The 18,993-nt window shown below is 45.2% G+C and overlaps 1 protein-coding gene across 2 annotated transcripts in view; it reads left to right on the top strand.

Annotated features, from left to right (window-relative positions):
- HUNK (hormonally up-regulated Neu-associated kinase) overlaps window positions 1–3,607 on the top strand; it is a 59,383-nt gene extending 55,776 nt beyond the window's left edge. For both annotated transcript variants that reach the window (XM_071754584.1, XM_071754575.1), the window contains exon 10: window positions 458–3,607. In XM_071754584.1, the coding sequence (XP_071610685.1) occupies window positions 458–1,095 (638 nt within the window). In that variant the 3' untranslated portion in view covers window positions 1,096–3,607. The remainder of the gene's footprint in view (window positions 1–457) is intronic.
- Window positions 3,608–18,993: the final 15,386 nt, after the last annotated feature.

Raw genomic sequence — 18,993 nt, 5'->3', positions numbered from 1 at the left:
GGGCATTAGGGATTAGCTCACTGTTGTCCCCTGCATCTCTAGGTATGTCAGTGAATACAGTACACAGACCCACTTAAAACCATGCAAAGTTCTTCTAAGAAAGGAGAAATGTGAGATTTCTCAGACATGGCCTTAGAGGACATAATTAATACAAACAGCTGAAGACATCTGTGGTTTTCCATTTCATGTCCTTGTCTTACTGAGTTTAAGCACTCTTCCTGCCTTTGAGGAAAGTGGCAGATAAATTACCCGTGAAACAACAACGTAAGTATCAAATGGGAGTCAGGGAATTAGGTTCTGAGTAGATCCCTGAGACCATTTGTTTTAGCTAGTGCATTTGTCACGCTCTTCTAAAATTTGTTAAAGATGATGTTGGATGCTGTCTGCCGTGAGGCAAAGGAGGCAGTGCTGCTAAATGCAATTGGCTCTTCTGGTTCCTTTTCTGATTGCTTTGCAGACTCCAGCGGGGGGGTGAGCCCTTTCCATGAACCCCTGGCAACCAAGACAGGATGTGTCACTTCCAGCTCTCTGGAGTACCTCGAAGTCCAGCAGCCACCCCCTAGAACCCCTCGGCTCCTCAAGAGGCAGGAGTCCCCACAGCAGGAGCCAGCCCGGATCGGGGGCCGGGCAAAGGACTCTCCTCTCATCCTGAATATTGTGCACTCCTTCGAGTCGGTTGACAGAGAGGACCAAACAGACCAGGTTTCCCCCTCTCATCAGTACAGGATTTTAGGCTCACCAATGAATTTCCCTTACAAAAGCTCAAGTGAAAGGACACTGTCCCCACTTTTTCAGCCAGGGAGTACGTCCCCCATCCACCCCACCCAAGTCTCGTTCACGTATGAAGAAAAAGCGAAGGAAGAAGCAGTGTCCCCTACTCAGCTGGTTTCCAACAATCCCTTGGGCAGCCCTAACTGTGTTAAAAGCAGAGGCAGATTCCCTATGATGGGGATTGGACAGATGCTGCGGAAGAGGAACCAGACGATGCAGTCGGCGAGCGACAAACCGCTGGAAGCAAGGATGCCTCAGCTGCAGCAGATGAGCCCCACGCAGATTTCCTTCAATGCAGCAGATGCTGTCAGTGGCCAGTGTTAGTCTGACATCCTGGGATTTTCACTGCTGCTCTCTGGGACCTGAACTTTTTTACCTTTAACAAAAAGGGAGAGCCACAGGCATGTTACTGACACTACACAATACACTACAGTGGTCCAATGTAGAGAATCAGAGGTCTGCTTGTAAGGAAGGTATTATCCTGTATATTAAAGTTGAAAGATGAGGGCTCTGCTTGTGCTGTTTGGAAATATGAGCATTTGGCATCTGACTGTGTAGTAAGACATGTCTTGAAAGAGCTACATGACTATGTATTTTCACTGCTCTCTTCTAGACTGGAAAACCAGTAAGCATTAATGGTTTGATTCATCATGGCAATCTGTGTGATGCCATGAATGCCAGTCCCATCCAGGATCTGTGGTAAGACTGTGCGTGCTTCATCTGCCTGTACCGCACAGTACGTTGTACTGCTACAGGCATTGTTCATGTGGCTAGACAAGTGGAAAAAACTCAAGATACTGAAGTCAACTTGCTAAGTGAACACTGCCACAAAGATGAAGCTGGTTGAAGCCTGAATAAAGGCGCAAGTGATCTAAAAATTCAGAAGAGGAGGGAGTACTGGAAGTGAAGAAGCAGATTTTACTGGTAATTACCTAAAGTAGCTAATCACAGGATAATTATTTTCCTAGAGAAAATGGTGATTTAAATATGTCACTCAGAAGAAACATGATTATTTGAAAACAAGTTTCATCACTTGGAAATCTACTACACATTCCTCTCACATGGTGGGTCTCCAAGAGGATGCTTCAAGCAGTAATCCAGGTTGCAACATTCTGTGTTTAAATAATGCAGTCACCTCTGATTTTTGTAGCCATACTAGTTCCATGGCGTGCCTATGTGCAGGACTGTTTTAGCTCCCTTTACAGCATTGGAAATACCTGAAAGCTTTTCTGAGAGACTGCAGTGAATTAAAAAGACTAACAAAGGACACATGAAACTGTACCAATGCCATTTTATACTGGAAGATTGGTAGCACAGTGATTACCAGAAAATTGTATTTATGAGCAGTGAAGATTAACTTTCTTAAAAGGCACCATGTTCTACATACTGGTCTTGTTTTTCTAAGTAAATGTTACATCTAAGAGGCTGACAACATTTTTTTGTTTGTTTTTTGTCTTCAAAAAACCATTTCCTATAAATTAGAAGGTTTAGCCAAAGACTACTCTTTTCTACTGTCAGCACTGCGCTTGTGTGTCTGTTTGTGTGTACAGGACATCTCCACAAAGCTTGTTCCAGTCTGGTTCTCAAGTGGGCAGCCCTGTCCTGCATGTGCCCCACTGCCACCCACTCCCTTGATGTTATTTCAAAACCCAGGCAGCAGAGGCATTGTCTTCTTCATGGGGCTATTGTTGGAAAACAGGGATTTTGCATCAAGCCCACCAGTAGAAATCCGTGCCCCATTTTTACCAATATTCTTGCAAATTATTTTATGGTCCCGTTGCTTTGGTGTCTGTGCAAATGCTGACAATTGCCCCTGTTTGAAAAGCTTTCCTTCCAGTTTCTTGAGAAAGATACACAGGGACTGGGGCGGGGAAGGGCAAGCAGGGGCAGGGGAGATGTTCCCCAGCAGAGCCCACAGCTGAGTGCGTGTTCCCAGTTCTCAACCTTACACCAAAATGAGCAAGAAAAAAAAATAGGGACGTTAAACCAGATACGGACAGAGCAGATAACTGGACTGTTCAGTATTAGGAACGCTTGCTGGCAAAACCATCAGAGCGTGAATGCCCAGAGCACCCTTCTCATCCCTGCAGATGGGACCTTCACCTCAGCTCTGAAGCTGCCTGTCAGTTTGGTGTGGGGGAGCCCATATGCATCTTGTTGCATTCCTCAGTGTAGCTAGGACACCCTCTGGAGTAGTTCAGCCACCTGTGAAATAATATACATAAAAATCCCAGTCTGGGAAGAAAGACATCCCTGAAACAATTTTACTCATTTTCAGATTGAAAAACGTCATCTTATGTTTGTACAGAGCACCTGTGAATCTCAGGTGTCCATTTTAGGTCTTCCTTGTGTTTTAAAAATGTCCAAGTCTAAGCATTTTCTTTTTCTTCATGCTAAGAACGTGTTTGTGCTGCAAAGCTAGCGAGCAGGGAACACTGAAATCCCATCTTTTATGTGCATCGGATTTGTGTACCTGAACAGATGGCAGACACTGACTTGAATTGCAAACTCAGGTTTATTTGGAACCCAATAAAAGGTTGGGGGAGGCAGGAAAGAGACATGTAATTTTTTTTTTTTTTTTTTTTTTGTGAAAACCCAGTAAATATGTGAAGAATCAGAATGAAAACAGAGATGTTAAATCTTTTATTATATTTATAGAGAATATATGAGTACTACACTGCTAAAACGTAACCATGTATCCAGCTTAGACAGTAGCTCTGTACAGTCAAACTGCAGTGACCATAGTAGGGACTTACTTAAATACAGTAGTGGGAATTCCAGGGGGAAAAAACTGTATTTGTTATCATTATTAAATATATGTACTTTTTGAACAAGATTGCCACGGACTGCTGACTTTGTTTGCCAGGTCACTATGTAGCAAAGATTATCTAAGTACAAAGACAACCAGCAAAATGGTGAAGTGCCAAGAGGATTGCCAGCCCCTTTACATTCACCCGTCAAAGACTGTCCCTTTGAATCTGGCTGGTGACTTGCCTATAAACCCAGAGTGACCTAAAAGTCACAAGGGGGGATTTCTCCTGTTCAATTTGAACCCTCTGTAAGTTGTTTTAACAAGCAACAGGAGAAGAGGAAATGGGCTGAAGTTGTGCCAGGGGAGGTTTAGATTGTATATTGGAAGAAACTGCTTCACTGAAAGAGTGATTAAACACTGGAACAAGCTGCCCAAGGTGGTGGTGGAATCACCATCCCTGGAGATGTTTAAAAGACATAGAGATGTAGTGCCTAGGGACATGGTTTAGCACTGGACATGGTACAGTTGGCTTAATGGTTGGAATCCATGATCTTAAAGGCCTTTTTCAGTCAGAACAATTCCATGAGTGTATGCTTATCCAAGCTCTCTTTGTCACCAGTGGAGCCCGATAGGTATCTCCAGTTCTTCCCAACTTAAAACAGAGCTCCAAAATGATGGGATTTTCTCCTCAGCAACACGTAGCTGTATGCAGGTACGAGAGAGGGAATAGAGTTGGCTGGTTCAGATGTGAATCCAGCTTTTAAACAGACATAGGAAGTCACCCCAATATTTAAAAAAAAACCCAAAACTTTTGCTGATCAGCTTTCTGTGCCTCTTTAGTTAATGTCTTTAATTTGTTGGGACTAGCCCTACCTCTACTAAGCATAGCAGAGCCATGCACACTGACCATCAGTCCTGCAGCTTCGGGTGAGGCATTGCTGCTCTTGATCCTACAGTTCTTGTAAGTACTATTTCTTCTTCCTCCTACCACCGTACAACTCTTTTTCCTAAAACAACCAATCCAAAGACCACAAGAATCAGCTGAGGTTTTTTTTCTGGTGTTTTCACAAGCTTGACACTGAGCTTGTAATGCACCTGTTTGAAATACACCATACATGTCAGGTTGTGCACTGGGAAAAGGAGCACTGCAGAGCTGTGGGTGCAGGTTGGAAGCACCTTGGCTTCATGGGGTCCTTCTGAGGTGCTGTTTACCTGCATAGCCCAATGGAATCAATGGAGCAGCTGTGAAGCATTTAAGAAGGGTTATGCTGACTAGCTGATCACTGGAGAGCAGTTCAGGATTGAAAGTAATTTAATTCAGGCTCTCTGCCTGGAAAAATGTATTCAGCAAGGCAAAGAGCACAAATCAGCATCTCTAGCTAAGGGTGTTGGCCTTTGTACTTGTCTTGTAAATGGGCTGATAAATATTAAAATTCCCAAGGACCCAGGTTTAGAAATCCTAAAAATAAATAGTGGTTACTTTCATACTTTTGCACTTGACATCACTTGATCTTTGCAACAAAATCTTTCAGTGTGTAGCTGCAGAATTGTTGGGTCAGGTTTGGAGGAGACTTTTAGCTCTCCAATGTACCAGTAAGATGGTTTGTCAGCCACTCCCGGGGGGCAGCTGAGCACAAATATACTCAGGCCAGCAGTGCTAAGTGTGATAAGTGTGTGGGAGAAGGGAAAGGAGAGGGGTAAGGCTCAGTGGTCAGTATAGCTGTGCTGTACTTTTGCCAGACAGATTGTGTGTTACTGTCAAAGTGTGAGGCTGATGGGTAAACTCTTGGCTTGTTGCTGGAACCGGGGCTGCTGCTTGTCATAAGGGAGTTCATGTGGTATTAGATACACCCCCTCCATGACTGGTGTGATAAAAACCTCCAGCCCAAGGGGAAGCAGCCCATTTGTTTCTTCATTTGTAATTAAGCTTTAAACTTTATTGCTCGAATCACCCCAAGCTCCTAAGGCCCTTGCTTATCAAGAAGTAAGCTGAAGTTTCAGGGATGCTGTTGCTGTGTGCAGTGGTTTGGAGTCTGCCCACCTCTACTCTGCTTTTTTTACTCGGTGGTCAGTTTTCTTTTTTGTTTCCCCTTCCACATAGCATCCCCGGAGCATAGCAAAACTGGGGCCTGTTTTTCCTATTAAAAAGTTATCACAGTGCTGTAGACTGAGAGCTACAAATCACTCACGTGCAGAAATACAGCCGTGTGGCAAATACATTATTAGGTGTGACTCCTCCAGTCTTTCAGCAAGCTCCCTGCCTCCTACTTCTGTGACTTGTTTGCATCGGAGGAGGTCTCAAGCAGGAATAGCACGGGGGAATAAGAGGGTTCAACTTGATGTCACTGCCTCTCATTGAGAGAAACATGCTTCCTCAGAAGTGAGTGAGTGACTGTCTTATTTGCAGCAGGTTTTCTGTCAAGGGAGCTACTTTAGCATTAATTCCTTAGCCATGTATATTTGCATGGGTTTCCCCAGGCATGTTTGCCTTACCTGCAATTGTTCCTCACAAAGATGGTTTGCAGATGTGTGCAGGGGGAGGACAGGCAAAATAATTTTGAGCCTCTTCAGTGCTTAATAGCAAAAGAAACCTGTAATACAACACTTTTCTGTTACTTAGGTACAGGCAATTAGCTGCTGTTAGAAATAAAGGGTGTCAGGATGGAGCCTGAAGAAGCATTTGGAGTTCATCTGAGCATCTTTGCTGTGTGCCTGCTTTTGTCAGGGCAGAGAAATACCCAAGAGAGAAGAAATAAGAAGAGGTTTATTGCTTAAAGGTGAGTTAATTTAAAATGTTGGTTAATATCTGAAAACAGGACTGTTGCATTTTTGAGATATAGATTATAAATAAATATATTTATTAATATTTGTAAGAATACCACTCTTCTACCTATCTATAATTGTAAAAAACCCCTAATCTGTTGCATCACCTGCAACCAGAAAAGATAGACTCAATCTAAAACAAAGAGAACAAAAGCCACCACAGGCTTTATTTTGAAATAGCTTCCCTCTTTCTGTTTCACAGAAGGAAACGGAAGTATTGTTCTGAGCTTATAGCACAGGGGTGGTTGTTTGATAAAATGTTTTTTTCCCTCCCATCTCTACCTGTCCCCAGATGAGTTGTTTCCAATTTGTCTGTGTGTGGTCTTGGACCTGTGTTTCCTGTGCAGCCCAATTGAGCTGACCTGGTCACTGATGCTCATAAAATCTGTGAAAACTTCAGATTTCAGAGACCACCTCTGGTTGAAAGCAGCCTGGAGGGCTCAGACATTGTTCAGGAAACTGAACAGCTTGATTTGGGATCTATGACAGAAATATCTTTTTCACCCAACGTTTTTTTCACCCAACTGTTACTGCAGGGAGTATCCAACACATATTGATACCCAATGCATGGGGCATTTACCCCAGGAATTACTTGGGCATTGATGCAGCAAATCTCCTGCACATGTACCAGGCTGTAGGGCAGGCCTGGCGCTGAGATTGCTCAGTCTACCAGGCCAGTGCATTAGCCACTGGAAATGATGGGGAGGTTTGGTGCCTGATGCCAGGCTCCACTTTTAAAACACAGTTTTAATGCAGTTAAAATGTTTGTGGCACTTCTGAGGACAGGGCTCGGGAAAGAGTACAGTTTTTTAATTGCCAGGTTCACAAGCTTTTGCAGCTTCTGTCTTTCAGCAGGTCTCTTGAGCACAAACCCTCAGAAAACCTTCAAAGTGCCTGCATGTGGCCTTTGTGCCAGGAAGGGGTCTGTTCATTCCCATGAGAGCCACCCACATTGGACCAGACCATAAAGTCTTTGAAAAACAGTGGTGGGCAGATTTTTGAGAGGAGGGTGTGTTTTTTCTAGCTACTCAGTTCCCCAAAGACTGCCTTGAAGATCATGGCACTGCAGGAAAAAGGGATTTTGGGTGGCAGAACCAAACCCCTAAGTGAAGCTTGAGGTAGGATATGGAGTTGCAGAAGGTTTTGAAGGATGAGACAAGTTTCTGACGTGATCTTGCTGAGTGTGATCAGCACTCAGCAGCATTGTTGGGAACTCCTCCAAGCGGTGCCCAGAGACCTTGGAGCTCATTCAACAAAATACCACCATTGCAGCTGGGGGAGCAGGGAATTGGGAAGCCACCCTCAAAGTTAAAGCAGAGCAGAAGTCCCCCAAGGGATGACATCTCTAAAACTGGGAGGATCTGCCCTAACATTTTAATGAGTAAATTTACTGAGCTTGCAGTAAGTCCTCCAGAAAAAAAGTTCCTCTCTCATATTTATTGATTATCACTTTTCAAAGAGCAATTACGTAAAATGCAAAGCAATTTGAGAGGGGTGAAAAAGTCCATTTTCACAGCATGGCTTCTGAATGGAGGAGTTAGCTACCCCAACGGAGTCTGTCTTAAATCAGTGTTTTACTCTCCAGTCCCTGCAGAGGCCACAGATTTGTGATGGTTTATGGATTAATTTGATTTTACATTGAACCCTAGGGCTATTGATAGGCTTTTTACTGATGGGTTTGAGGCTTACCTTCTTAGCAACCATGCGCAACACAAACCTTCTTATTTGGTTACTTAAGCACACAGCAAAATTGCAAGTTACAAAACCAGCCTGGCTTTAGGAAAACGATGGTGAATTGGGTGTTGCAGCTAATATTTTAACTCACACAGCTGTTTCATCAGGCACCTTTGAAGAGGAGAAAAGTGAAGGAGAAGCCTCCCTCCTGCTGCTCAGTAGGTGGTAGCTGCAGAAGGTGGACTTTTGGCTGCATCCTTCAGGTGCTGGCTCAGGGAAGGTGCTAGCTGAGGGCAAGAGGGCAGGAAGAGAAGACCTATCTGAGGGGAGTGGACTGACAGTAGGAGCCCAAGGGTGCAGTTCTCCAATGGGACTTTTCTGCTCTTTGACACAGCTAAAATAGTCCTCAGAACAAGCAGGTTTCATGCACGCTTTTTGACAGCTTCCACGAGACAGCATGTCCCCCTCATCCCTGGGTTTGCAGCTCAGCCTTGGGAAAGGACAACAGCTCACATCATTCCGGTGGAGTTTTTAATGAGAGCTCCATGGGAATTCCACACTTTGGTGAGTGTGATTTTCAGGTTTAATGGGAATAAAATGCAGCAGTATCTTGAACCTCTGAGATGGGCATGACATGGGATGAGCAGAGCAGGGTATCTCCCGGGTGGAAAGGTGCTGCTGCTGCTGCTGCCATCTGATGTCTCAAGTGATGTGCAGTGGCTGGTGTGGGACACACTTGGGGCATGTGAGGAGCTCAGATGGGATTAACCAGGATGTGGAGCCCTTCAGTGCTGCTTCAGGGAAACTGGAGGCAAACAGAGCCTGGGAAATCGTGGAGGAGAAGTTAACATGAAACACCTCCCTCAGAGATGAGTGTCTTGAAAGAACAGGAGAGAAGATTACATTTACAGCTAAGCACAACTGCCTCAGGATAAAATCTGTGGCTTTGGGAGTACTGCTGGATGCTTGCTTTATTAGCACAGAGCAGAAGAGAACTCTTTGATTTGGGTTTATATTGTATGTTTGGAGAGAAAATCTAACTTCAGCCTGTACTCAGCTATGTACTGGTATTTATGTGTAAGTCCCATGCCTCTACTTGCTGTGTAGCAAGAGCATGGCAGAAACCATTGAAGCAATGACTGTCCTGTTTTGCTTTCTCTGAGAGTCATCTCACTAATTATTAACTCAGACAAACAAAAATGGAAGGCAGGCAGGGGGAAGACAAGGAGTAGATGAGGAGCAGCTCTCCCACAGCTGGAATCTCACAAAACCAAGGCTGAGGCTGGACCATGCACCCCTTGCTTCTCATGCCCACCACTCTCCTCCAGCTCTGCTGACTTGTTTCTGCCCTCTCCCACCTTGGGGCTGTTTTTTTGGCACTTCATAAGGAGTGACTGCAGGAGGTGGCAAAGTTGAAAAATAATTAACTTATTTGCTGGGCTGGTTTTCAGCTCTCCTGAGCCCACATTCTTTGTCCCTGGGGAGAGGGGATGGAAGCACATGGATGGGGTGGGGGTGCCTGTCACCCAACCAGCCAGGGCAGCCCCTGCAACCAGTCCAAGGTCCTACAGAACTTCACTCTCAGATGCTTTGCTCCCAGGGAGGACTGTGAGTGACAGCTCTCAAAGAGAAATCAAAGGCCTTTTTCTTCATTTGATCGTGAAGGCAAATTTCAGGTGAGAAAGCTCCCTGATCTGCACATGCTTGCTTCAGCAGTTGGTCTGCCTCAGCCTTCACAGCAAAACCTGTTTAACCTTTCCCATCCACAGCCCCAGAGGCAGGAAAATCTGTTTTTCCTGCATGGGAGAAGGAGGACACAGCACACTTGGGCAAAGGTGGCATCACAGTTGACAGGAACAGGGCCACACTCCATCAGTGTCTAGTGATAACTGTGACAGTTCACCAACACTTCTGACCCAAACCTCTTGCAAGCAAATTGGAACAGTTTTAATCCACTATTATAATTTCTGCAGGTTCAAGATTGTGCCAGGGGCTATGCTGCAGCTAGGCGAGACAGTCTCAGGGTGCAAAGCCTCAGGTGAAAAAATTGTTATGTTTGGGCAGTGAAATTGGGTAAGAATATAAAACTGTGTCCTGGATGATGCTCTGAACTAAGAGAATTTCATGTGTGTGGAAATAGAGCAAAATAATTACAGTTTAAACAATTTTTCCCCAAAATAAACCGTGCAAACTCAGAAAATAAACATTTTTAAGATGACTACAAACTGCAGAGAAACAGGTGAAATCACAGGGGGATTGCTGAATGCAACATTAAAGACAGCTTCTGCCTCAACAGTGGCCCTTGCTGGCCCAGACTTCTGTTGGGCCAGTTTTGATGAGCATGGCTTGAGATAAAATACAAGTGCATCTGGTGGTTTTCCCCAAACTGAAACCAGTTCTAACCTTTCCCCTTCCTGAGCTTGGAAAACAGCTGCAACTGATGCTTTTAAAGGCATGCTTTATCTTTTTGGGCAGCTGTGTTTTGGGTTTCTCTGCTGAACGAGCAAACTGTTCGGTAGATCTTCCACAACACTCAGTTTGGCTGGAGTATCTCCATTGAAGTTTTGGGGGGCTGGTACAATGTCTGAAGGTTCAACAGCAAGCAGAAATGGAGGGTTCCCACCTGGCACGGCTTCCTGGAGACTGTTTCAGGCCTAGCCCAGGCAGGGAAGCTGCAGGACTGCTTTGAATCAAATGCAGATATGTGTCTCTAAGGTTTAGGCACCTCTGGGTGCAAACAGGAAGATCTCCTTTGCTACGTATTCAGTATACCTCAAAGCCAAAATTACACTCTGGCATTGTGGACAGGTATGGCTGTGTGTCTGCCCTACCAAGAAAACACTGAGCAAAGGAAGAGGAACAATTATTCAGGGTCTACATCTATTGTCTTTACATCTATAGTAATGGAACTAGGCCAAAGAAGAGACCCTGAGTAGGGTGGGTTGTCTCGTGCATCACAAGGACAATCTATTACCATGCTCCAGGGACCCCTTTCACAGCATTTCCTTTAGTTATTTCATCCATTTATGCATCTGGATGTAACTCCTCTGTCCTTTCCTGGCAACTGGGTGAGGATGTGAACCTTCAGCTGCGCTGGGAGTTTCATATGAAGTTGTGCTGATGGCTCTGCATCAGCAGCACCTGGTTAAAAAATGCTTTCCTTGCTGTCCTGAGCTGCCTCTGGATGCAGTTATTCATCACTGCTCTTTTACAGAGTGCCTGTGAGGTTGTAGATTCACCTCCTACAAGGCTGCTGAAATGCACAGAGTATTTCTGGGGGTGCCCTACACAGGGACAGGATTTGGACTCCATGATCCCGATGAGTCCCTTCCCGCTGGGCAGATTCTATGAACTGATGCATAAATCCATGCAGTTGTTAGCCACAGTTGTCATTCCCCTTCTCTGGGTCCAATGTCACACGGACTTGCTGAGGGGGCAGGGATGGTGCAGGGCTGCCTGTGAGAATTCAGCAAGGAGCTGCCAGCACTTTAGTGCAGTTTGTCTCTGATATGGCAAATCCCATGAAAGGGCTGAATTTTCTTTTAGAAAATTCTTAAGAGTGGTGCTTTCTTTTCCAGGACTTGGAAAAGATGCCATATTTAGGTTTGCTTTCCAGGAGGGCACTTTAAACTGAGTGCAGTCGCCCAGTTCACCAGTACCAAAGCACCAGGAAGGGGCTCAGATGTCTATAAGGTACGTGCTAGTCTCAGCTCCAAGACTTGTGTTTGTGCAGGACTTGGCAGAGCAGAGTCTGACTGTTCCTCTGATGAACAAGTCCAAACTCCCACCACCTCACCAGGGACAGGGATCTGATCCATGTCATGCGGATTCCTCTGCTTTGGGAAATCCCACATAAACACCTGGCCTACACACATACTGATAACTGGGAGGGAAAAACTTCTCTTTGCCTTTAGGCACTGCAGACCAGCATGGGGAAAAAAACCCAAAAGAAAACAAAACTAAAACCACTTTCCCAAAGCCACCCCTTAGTGCTCAGCTGATAGACTAAGCCCAAACTGGTAACTTTGCAACAGTCTCCATAGTGATTAATTGTACCTCCACAGACAGGGCAGCCTGACTTGGCAGGGAAAAACGGATGCAGAAACAGAAAGCCTCCTGGCATGTGAAAAAACTGGCGAGAGGCATTTGATTCCTCATACCTGCTCTGTATTGCCACTGGTGCTCCTTGGAGTCTCCAGGTCTGTGGAAGGGGCTGAGGTGGAGAATTCCCCCTGCAACCCCAATGAATAACTTCGTGGAAGACACCACTTCCCTGCTGCAACTGACCTAAATGCTTAAGTGATAAGAGGGAGTAGACTGACAGCACTGGGGGATGAAAATCCTCGTGGTGTTTGGCAACACATGCACTGAATGGTCCCTCCAGGAAACAGAGATGTGGCATCCACCTGAGCCACGCACTGCCTGTGGGGTGGGATACCTAGGTGAGCTTCTTACGAGAATGATTTAAGGATGGTCAAACATTACAGGGAAGAAAGGATGCCATAATAAAAGTTTCCTCCACTTCTTCTGTCTTTGCAGATGTATTCTGTGAGAGCCTAGCAACTGTGTACTGGGCAAGTGCTCCTCTTTCCAGGTTGTCCTTTTCTCCTGATGTTTTCTGCTTCTCAACTTGTGGTTGCCAAGAGAGTAGCTTTCATGGACAGTGTCATCTTCAGAGAGTCCTGTCTCATCTTTATTCAGTTATGTTCAGTCCTCTGAATGAAGTCTGAATGAAGACACCAAATCCCTAGCTCTCAGCCAGATTAGAAAACTGATCAGTTTTCACAGTTGCCTGTGCATCCCAGGTTAGAAGAATAAGATTATATAGCATTCACAGAGAATCAGACCCAGCCTATTAGAAGGGATGCTGACACCTTGCAAACCATTTTTACAAGTGTTTTAAACTGACCGTCCTTACCTCAAATCCTTTCAGGGATGTTAAATGAAATCTCAAAAGCTGGTTTCCTAAAACCATCGTGGCTTGTATTTCGTGCTCAGGTGGTGAGGGCCAAGAAAAGCAAACTGCTGGCAATTACCCTTGTCATTCCCTGTCTCAAGTCCCAGACAGCACCATGGTGACGGCACTGCTTAGACCCAGGTACTGACCTGGAAACATGATACAGCTGTGTGCTTATTTTTTTTAATCTTTGAAAGAAAAAGTAATTGACGCAATGGAGCGGCTGCTGTGCCTTCAAAGTTTTAAAGAGCTACTGACTATAACATACTCATAAATACTCAGTAATATAATCTGAGGGTTACAGTCATGTATTCATGCATTTTTAGTAGACATGAATATCATTGTACATGAATATATAACTCACAGGTGTCTGCTACCTGACTCACACACAAAGTAAGTGGGAGAAGACAGGCTTCCAACATTATCAGTTGTTTTCTGTCCCTCAGTGCATGTGTCTGTCTTCCCTAGTCATTTCTGCTCTGTTGACCTAAGCTCTGCTGCGGATCACAGCAACTGCAGAAATCACATTTTTTTCTAGAAGTTTCATGAGAATACACAGGGAGATAGAGAAGGCAGAGCACTCCACTCGCACAGAGCATGGGCTGCAGGCAGCACTCCACTCGCAACAGAAACTGCAGTGCTTGCTCAGGATGTGGTTGCTGTGACCACCACAGCCATGGAAAAGCTTCAGTCAAAACCTGAGACCTCCATGGGCTCCACAGTCTCTAGCCATGGGACTGATCTGTGGGAGGCTTGTCTTAGTTACTGCCTCTGCTTATGCAACTACTCTTTTTTCATCATGCAGTGATGCCCCATTCCCTCCCCCTTTAAAATACAACCAGCTACTCCAGCTGGGTGCTAAATTCATCATCTCAGTCCTTCTCAAATCCCTGGCAAGCACCAAGGGATTTTCTTTTTTCCTTTCCTTTCCTTTCCTTTCTTTTCCTTTCCTTTCCTTTCCAATTCATGTTCTAAAAATTCTTGTTGACAACTTCTCCCTATTTGTCCCTCTTCTAAGTTTATTGTACAAGCTATTCCTTAGGGCTATAAAGTGCATCCTAGGGAAGTGTTTTTTCTTGTGAGGGAGAGCCATGCTTCTGACAGCCACAGAAAGGGAGATGAGATCAGATCAGATTAATACCTTCTCTGCTGCTCATCAGGCTGGTAGAGTCAGACAGATGAGCTGATGTTGACCAGCACTGAGTGGAGGAGACACTCATAACTCCTGGACTGAGGCATTCCTGCACTGCACTGTGCTTGTTCAATTCAGCAGTGAAACTTTTTTTTTACCAGTCAATGGGGACTCACAGGCTCCTGCTCTGAGTCAGCCGATGGAGGAGTGTGATTGAAGGATCTGCCTTTGCCTTGGGAAGGAGCCGAGCTGTCTCTGCTGACTGAGGGAGGTGGCTGACTACCTCTGCATATATCCTTGGAGAAGTTGCAGCTTCTAGTAAATCTGCTTTTTTAGCAATGTCAAGTGCTCTCAGGCTCCCATTCAACAGGCCTGGTCTCCTGCAGTGTTATTCCTCCTTTATTCTTCAGTGTGCTGCTCTATAGGCAGTATAAAAATAGCCTATCTTCAGCCAGAAGCCTTTCCAAAGCTGCTGTGCTTGAACAGAGGGCAGGGGAAGGGGCACAGGAAAGAAGTTATAGTTAATTCCATGTTGTCTTCCAGTGTTTTCTAATCCCTCAGTTCTCTGGGGAAAAGATTGCCAGGACTTAGGAGGGCTGCTATGAGCAGTGACCTGAAGAGACTGGGGGAAGATGAGTCTGGGGAAGGGGATTCTCACAGCCAGGTGAGACTTTAGAACCATAATTTCTTCTCACACATGAGAGGAGAGTACCTTTAAGAAAGATACACACAAAGAAGGAAGATACACACAAAGAACAGAGCACACTCCAGAGCACAAACACTACAGAAAAAGCAATTGTCCTGGCAAAGGTTTCTTTAAAAGGAAACCTAATGATGATGGATGCATCAGCTCCATGAGCAAACATCTGTGCTCCTCCTGATAGGCATCTTCTGAGGCAGAAAGTGTGGGTTCCTCCCACAGCGCTGGCGCCCAGAAACATCTGAAACCCAGACTCCCTCCTGTCCCTCCTTTTCCATAGGCGGGAGCTGCATATGCATTGACTGCCAGTAATCATTCTGCTTACAGCAACCAGGGCAGGGAACAGCATGGGGTTTACTGGGCAATAAACATCCCGCTGGCACATTATCCTCCTGTGAAGTGTCAGACAGATGACCCAGGACACTGCTGGTTTATAGCAGTCATTCCCAAGGAGAGAAGCCCATATCTCCCAGTTCTCTCACCCCCAAAGAGGAATGGGATACCACTCCTTGAATTATCTTGCAGGACAAACAGAACTGGTATGTCTTCATATTTTTAGGTTACAGGATAACGCTGTAAGTAGCAAAAGAGAAAGCAACAGAAGAAATAAAAATATTTTTAGCTCAAAACCCCACCTGAAAGAAATGAGAAATTATGCTTCACTGATCTTAGTGGAGGTAATGTAACTTATAGCTCGTCACACTAATGAACCAGCAGACTGGATCTTGGATTCAGATTCTGACCCAAACTCTGGAGATTTTGTTTGGGTTTTTTAAATGGTTCTCCTTAAGCAATGATATTTAAAAATAGCTTAATCAAACAATAAAAAACATGATTCTTGATTTTAATGGTTTATATTGGTCTATCCACTTGAGGATGGAAGGACTGCTCTTACCCCATGTCTAAGGCATCACTGGACTTGGCAGGACTCCAAATCTCCAGTGGTTGGTGTTATTTACATGTATCTTTGTCCTTAAAACTGATGCCTGGAATATCTGTGACAAAGGTTGCTTCTGCAAGATTTTAGAAAGTTTCCTGATGACTATTTTTTTTCCTCTGTAATTGGTGCTAACCTGAGAAAGAACTGTACTTTAAAGTTTATGCTTATATTTTAAAGTTCAAGACTTCTACTGGGGTGCCTTAGCTAAGAGAAGCAAACATTTGTTGTGTTAGCCAAACTCTCTCACCACTTGCATATATGGCTGGGCCTTAGAAAGGCTAAAAGGGGTAATGAAAAGAGGTGAGGGGGACTTGGAATGTAGCAGCTGAGCTTTTCTGTGGCAGGCAAAGGCAAGGAAGGAAGAACAGTCACAAGCTGTTAAGTATCACCAAAGGAAAAGCAGGCTACTAGAGAGCCAAAATTGAAGAAAAATATGTGGACAACCAGAGCAAGGAGATTTGCTGCCCTGTTGCTAGGTGATAGATCTCTTATCATGCTAATGACAATAAAGGATGATACCGGTACCAATAGAGCATCTTTCATCTGAGAATTACTAAGGGTTCTCCAGACAGTGAGGATGTATTATTCCTATTTACCAGAGTTACAGACAGAGATGAATTGATTTGCCAAAGGTCACCCAAAGCAGCACTGACAGATTTCAGAATAAGAAATTGTCCTATTTTAGTTCTATTAGGCCAATGACTGCCATAAAACCTTTCTTTGCAATCAGTCCTGCCCCACTCCTCATAAATCACCCCCCATGTTCCTCTCTCCTGAGGTGACACCCTCCTGTCTCATTTGTATTTCTTGTGCAGTTTAGATTACAAGCTCTTATGGCCCTGGAGAGTAGTTTACCATGGATCGTGAAGGGCAGAGCAAACATGTAAGCTAAGCTGTGCTGTTTTGGGGCTTCATGAATGAAAAGAAAGTACAGGACCCAGCTGGACAAAGGAGATATGCAAGATGGTATGGGACTCCACTACGAGTTCCATAGTGGCCCTGGTTGGGCTGTGATCTTGGGCTGCAGCTCCTTCACCATCACTCAGGGTCACTGAGCCCCTAGTCTGGTACCGTTTCTCCTTGCAATGTGTGAGTTGGAATCTGCTGGTGGCAGGTCTGATACCTGCCAAGCTCTTGGGCTGCCCCAAGAACAGGGTTGCTTTTGTTTGGGACATAGGGTGAGGAGTCCTACACACCTGGCACTTTCCTGTGCTTTTACATGTGGGATCAGGAAAGTCATCAGAGGTCTGGGAGTTTAATTTAAAATGACACTAGTTTGCTGGCTCTTGCTTGCTAATCTACAACAAATTATGCTGAGCACCTGTTTCTTCCAGAGACTCTGACCTGCTGGGAAAATCCAAGGCTCAGGAAAAATCCTCACTGACAGCAGCTGTGTGACTTCGGGGGTGAAGGGCTTCTAGGTCACCTCCCAGGGCTTTGTGTAAGACCCTAACCCACACCACAGCTGCACCACGTGAAATGCCAAGAGGTTGCATAAAGACAGATGCAAATGGTACTCAACCCACTGAATAACAGCTCCCCCCCCCCCCCCGACTATCTGCACAGCTCTTTCCAATACTGGGGCTCCTCAGGCATGAATCAGTAAAGGCATGAGTCAGGCATAATTTTATCAGTCATTGTTTCCCATTAGAGATTGTGAGGGAAACAAGCGAGCCTAAATTCTAGAGCTTGCAGGAACATAGCATTTCTGATTTCCATTTGAAGAACAGAGCTTTCCTGATGACAAGGAGCAGCCTGTAATTTCTTGATGAGCTGATGTAGTCTAGTGAGGACAGCAGGGGGGAACACAGTGGGGATGCCCACAGGGCTGGTTTTAATCTGAGTCATCAGTCCCTCAGGGGTCTGAGCTGGATGTATATCCCACCAGGTGTTTCCTATGGTGCTTCTAAAGACACCAACCCAGCATCTCCCACTTGTCTCCAAGAGGAGTACTGGGCCCCTCATAGGCATGAAAAAACCAGGCTTTTGCAATCTTTATTTCCTTTTCTTTATGTGTAAAATGGAGACTCATCTCATTTGTTTCTGACTGTCACCGTGAAAATTTAGCTAGTCTTTCTACAATGCAACAGAGACTCAAATTGCATTCACAGTGGGTGCTAAGCATTTTAATGACTCCTCTCCCCTGTTCTTTCTACCTCTCAGAGTCTTGGCAAGTTTCCTCCGTCTCATGTATTTCAGCGCAGGAGGACACAGCCCCAAAATAACTGAAGAGCAAGAGCCATACAGCAGCTTTGTGGGGTTTGTTCAAACTATGTAAAAGACTAGGACAATTTAAAACCTCAGGGCATGTCTGTGAAATAGATCCTACTGGACTCCTACATCCTGATGTAGCTGGTGTAAGGCCGATGATGAGCAGTGAAGAAAGTCTACATTTGCCCCAGTCCACCCAAACATGTGTCACAGACATGAATTTAAGGTTAGCATGTGCTTTACTGGATTTGGACTATTCTCCCTTTCTGTGGGGAGGGGAAAAACCAAAATCATTAAGCCCCCAAGAATTGGAACTGGTACTTTTTTTAGGTCAACTAACATCCTGGGCAAACAGGGATATTAGGAGCAGTTGAGCAGGATAAAGCCAGCTGAGGAAAACTCTGTTGGTAGTGTAAGCCCTGCTCTGAGAATTCATGTTATGATTGAGCATGGTTTGCAGGGGAACCTCGAAGCTCTGCACATGATAATTTCCTTTCAAAAGGTGGAGATGCCAGATGGCTGAGGAAAGCACTCTGAAATGTCCCCTGTGCTGCCCTTCTACAGGTGATAGCTAAGTTCTGCAGAGAACAGCTGCAAACAGGCGTGGTGTCTTCTGTGAGCCACATCCTGTTTTTCCCCCAAGCTTCAGGGACTTGACCCCATAGAGAGGACGCTAGCAGCAAGGCTTAAGTAGGTAGTATTGTAATCAGTGAATTTGCTGAGATACAGCAGTCAACTTCGCCCAGCATCTCTCCTGACTCTCAACCTTCTCGTTTTGTTGCACACCAGCGTACCCCACACCCCACACAGGCAGGTAAGTGTGATCAGGGAGAGGCCATCTCTCAAGCTGCAGCTGGGAAAATATCCTCTTGCAAGGTTCCCTGAGCACTGCCTTCAGAAAAGCTGATCCCCAACAGAAATGTTATGCTGAGACCTTGTGGCCGTGTCCCTTAGGTCAGGCCCAGCCCTTGGGCTCTTCCATGAGCTGTCATCAGGGAGAGGGCGAAGCAGTCCTAAGAAGGGGACAAGGTGT

This window comes from Heliangelus exortis, chromosome 1 (genome assembly GCF_036169615.1).
Source record: "Heliangelus exortis chromosome 1, bHelExo1.hap1, whole genome shotgun sequence".
NCBI classification, from domain to species: Eukaryota; Metazoa; Chordata; class Aves; order Apodiformes; family Trochilidae; genus Heliangelus; species Heliangelus exortis.
This window is presented reverse-complemented; position numbering and strand designations above follow the sequence as displayed.